This window comes from Cyprinodon variegatus, unplaced genomic scaffold, assembly GCF_000732505.1.
Source record: "Cyprinodon variegatus isolate N-32 unplaced genomic scaffold, C_variegatus-1.0 Scaffold32, whole genome shotgun sequence".
In the NCBI taxonomy this organism is placed as follows: Eukaryota; Metazoa; Chordata; class Actinopteri; order Cyprinodontiformes; family Cyprinodontidae; genus Cyprinodon; species Cyprinodon variegatus.
In genome coordinates this window covers 140,502-144,429 of record NW_015150485.1, presented here as the reverse complement: position 1 = coordinate 144,429, position 3,928 = coordinate 140,502, and the positions used below count along the sequence as shown (strand labels likewise).

General features: G+C 37.9%; 1 protein-coding gene across 1 annotated transcript in view; it reads left to right on the top strand.

The window, feature by feature from the left end:
- LOC107102225 (bile salt-activated lipase-like) overlaps positions 1 to 3,797 on the top strand; it is a 6,546-nt gene extending 2,749 nt beyond the window's left edge. The window contains exons 3-9 of the mRNA XM_015401441.1: positions 1,254 to 1,373; positions 1,442 to 1,639; positions 1,715 to 1,845; positions 1,938 to 2,045; positions 2,125 to 2,239; positions 3,027 to 3,213; positions 3,590 to 3,797. Of these exons, the coding sequence (XP_015256927.1) occupies positions 1,254 to 1,373; positions 1,442 to 1,639; positions 1,715 to 1,845; positions 1,938 to 2,045; positions 2,125 to 2,239; positions 3,027 to 3,213; positions 3,590 to 3,797 (1,067 nt within the window). The remainder of the gene's footprint in view (positions 1 to 1,253; positions 1,374 to 1,441; positions 1,640 to 1,714; positions 1,846 to 1,937; positions 2,046 to 2,124; positions 2,240 to 3,026; positions 3,214 to 3,589) is intronic.
- The last annotated feature ends 131 nt before the right edge of the window (positions 3,798 to 3,928 follow it).

The window sequence follows — 3,928 nt, the reverse complement described above, 5'->3', positions numbered from 1 at the left end:
ATTTAAAGCATTAAATCTAAGTTTGTTTTCTGTTTTAAAAGCATTGTAAAACCAAAACACAGAAAGTGTTTTGCACATTTCCCCTTTTAAAGAAATTCACTAACAATGCAGATTCTTTAAGGCATGACTCAATAAGAGAAAAAAGAGTTTCCTTTACAAATAATTGCTTTATCTCAACCAAAGTTAATGAGTTGATGGGTGGTTTGGGTGTATCAAAATGTTTTGTGTAAAAGTGACTAAATAGACGTCTTTATACCATGACGCATGTTTATAAAAAAAATGGATACTTCCTATTGCACCATTTTAATCATAATTTTTCATTCATATTTTGTCTGCAATAATTCTGCCCTGTAAAAAAAAAAAGTAAAAAACAAAATTTTTTACATTTTTTAGGATGAAATTGATTGATTGATTGACTTTTTTGGTCTCACAGTGGAGAAATTTACTCGTTACATTGGCTCAGATAGAAAAAGGTTCATGGGGGTATATACAGTATATACAGTATATACGGTGCATATATACACAGCTGAAGTTTTTTTTCTTTTGTTTTTTAAAACAGGATTATTATGCAGGTTTATTGCACAGGTTATTTGCATGGGTATTTATATAGATGGGTATTTATCTATATAGCCATTGCACTGTGTGACATATTGCTATGGCTTAACATATTTGAACCCTTCATGGCTTTAGCAAAATTTCAGAAATCTGCTGAACCTAGTTTCTTTTTGAAAGGTAACTTCGCCCCACCTAAACAATAAACAGAAGGCGGTCGTTGGATTTAACAAGGCATCAAAAATAGGCAGAGAAATCTTGCTTCATATTTTTTCAATAGGATCATGCAGTTACTGCACATCCATGGCAGCCAAACATCCTAAAGGGTCTCTATTGGACAGAGTTCTGGTGACTGTTTGCACTATTATTGTCATGTTCAAGAAACCATTTTAAAATACTTTAAAGTTTGGGCCATGATACATTATCCTGCTAGAAGTAGCCATCAGATGGTTTATTCTCTTTGCACAAACCATCAAAATAACAAAAAGATGTAGTCAATGTCTGACTAATTCTAAGACACTGAATATGTGCCAAGAAAATATTCTTTGTAACACCGCAAGCAGTCTAAACCATTTATGCCAGTAATATGCAAATAATGCTGCTGAAACCAAGAGATGTCTGACCAAGGAGTTTAACATGTAGCCATTTTTAAAATATTCTTAATCAAAAATGCCACTTTTTGCTTTCCTACCTCTGATCAGGTACTCTTAAGACTACCAGCTACAAAGACAAATGCCTTCAACTGGACGCCACAATGATCACCGCCTCTGGCAGTGAAAACTGTCTTTACCTCAATATTTGGGTTCCTCATATCAACACAGGTTAGTACTTAGATTTACTCATGATCAAATGAGACTGACATTAAGTGCTATGTGCTCTTTTTTCATAGTGGCCTCCAATCTGCCAGTCATGGTCTGGATTCACGGTGGAGCTTTCATGTTTGGAGACTCAAAGGGAACTAGCTTCATGGATACCAATTTGTATGATGGACAAGAAATTGCTGACAGAGGAAATGTAATTGTGGTGACGGTGGCCTACCGTGTAGGAGCGCTTGGCTTCCTGAGCACTGGCGGCTCTGATCTGCCCGGTAGGTGCCCTTTACAAAGATCTAGTTGTTCACCTAATTTGTCTTCTAATAATGATCTTGTTGGATCTGGTGTAGGAAATTATGGACTTTGGGACCAGCATGCTGCCATTGCATGGGTGAACAGAAACATTAAGTCGTTTGGAGGAGACCCCAGCAACGTCACCATCTTTGGCGAGTCTGCAGGAGGAGCTGGTGTTAGTTATCAGGTCAGAGGATATTTGTTGTGTACAGCAAATTTTGCAGGGATGAAAATGTAATTAATACATCTTTCAACTTATTTAAAAAAAATATGTTTCAGAGTATCACCCCTCACAACAAGGGGCTTATTAGGAGAGCAATCTCTGCAAGTGGGGTCTCCCTTTGCCCATGGGCCATCAACAGAAACCCTCGCCAGTATGCTGAACAGGTACTAGATCTTGTGACTTATTTTTAGTGTTGATTATTTGAAACATTAGCGATTTGACATTTTAAGAGCCTTTCTTCAGGTTGCTCAGAGAGTCAACTGCCCCACGGATAGCAGGATGGCTTCCTGCCTGAAAATGACAGATCCCGTTGTTTTAACTAAGGCTGGAACTGTGTCTCTGGCTAGCTCTCCCGACCGTAAGCTCTACACATATGTCATGATATGTTTGCACTTTTTGTTGGTGTTAGTTTAGTGGTTCAAAAGAATGATTTTATTAATGCAATGCTTTTACGTCAAAGTTAAAAACCCATTTGTTTAGAACTACCCTTGATTTTTGAAGTTAAACGTTTAACTGAGGTATTCTTATTTTAAGTTTGTGGTCCAGCTGTTTTTGTTTGTTTTACTACCTGCCTTTATCATGTTTTGTATATTTACTTGATATTATTCTGCTTTCATTTTACCTTATATTTTATTGTTTAATTCATGAAAAGCACTTTGAGTTTAGAAAGCTAAGCTAATTGACAGAGAAAGCTAAGGGTTGGTGGATATGCAAATTTTCTGCATAATCAGAATTGCTCTTTTGTCACTGTGCCAAACACAATTAAATTAGCCCATCAAAGAGACACAATAAATACAAGACAATGGTCCAAGCCCCAAGCCCCCCTCAGCTATAGTTCCTGATAAAGATGTGGTGTCCATTAGGTCAACCTTGGTTGCTCCCAGACACCAGAACACAGATTTAGGAGAATGATATGTAGTTGAAGGAGCAGAGCATCTGTTTACATAACATCCAGGATAAGGGGAGATAGCCAGCCTTCAGGGCCAGTATACTGTATGGTAAAATCATTTAAGAAAATGGCAGTTTTTTTTATTTCTTTTAAAAAATTGAAGCTAAAAAGAAAACTTGAGGTTAATATAAAGTGAAAACTGTAGTGACAGGCATTTATTCAGCTCATTCATCTAAGTTGTATCTCACTTGGTCAGACCCATATGTCTTGAACCTGCTTCTGTCTCCTGTGGTCGATGGAGACTTCCTACCTGATGAGCCATCCAAACTTTTCCACAACGCTGCTGACTTGGACTACATGGCCGGAGGCAATGACATGGATGGCCACATGTTTGCACAGTTCGATGTGCCGTCGATCAACTCTCCGATGTTTATCACCACTTCGTAAGTTCAAGTTGAACCTGTGAGTTTTATATCAACTCAGTTTTCTTTAAGCTTGGTTACACGTGGTCAGATTTCCTTGCAATCTTTTAAAGTAATATTGATCAGTTGTTCTGTTAAGTTTCTGTAGGTTCAGACTGGCTAAAATCAAGAAAAAAACAAACCAAAGTGTCTGTGAACTGCTGTTGGTAACAAACATCATAAACATCAACTTCACCTGAAAATAGTTCAGAAATAAAGCTTACAACTATCAAAAAACAAAACTTCAAGGACCACATGGCCACTTTATATAATAGTAAAGAAGTTAAACTGTTCACTTTTGCAGTGTATTAGATGCATTTCATCATATCATTGTCCATAATTCTCCTTCTGGCTGAAGCGATGAAGTCAGAAGGCTCTTAGGTGCCCTAACCAAGGAGAAGGGTGCCGCTGGTTACGAGAATGCCTTCGCTACCTACTCCTCAGACTGGGGAAACTATCCCAGCCAGGATACCCTGAAAAAAACTGTTGTGGCCATTGTAACGGACTACATGTTCCTAATTCCCACTCAGACTGCTCTTTATCTCCATGCTGCCAATGCCAGGTGAGAATCAGATCTTCATTATAAATAGCTCCTTGCAATGTTAAGAGAGCTTAAAGGAATAGTACACCCAAAACATGATTAGCCTTCATTTTCTACTCACCCCCATGCTGAACAACACTCTGGAGTACTTTTTTG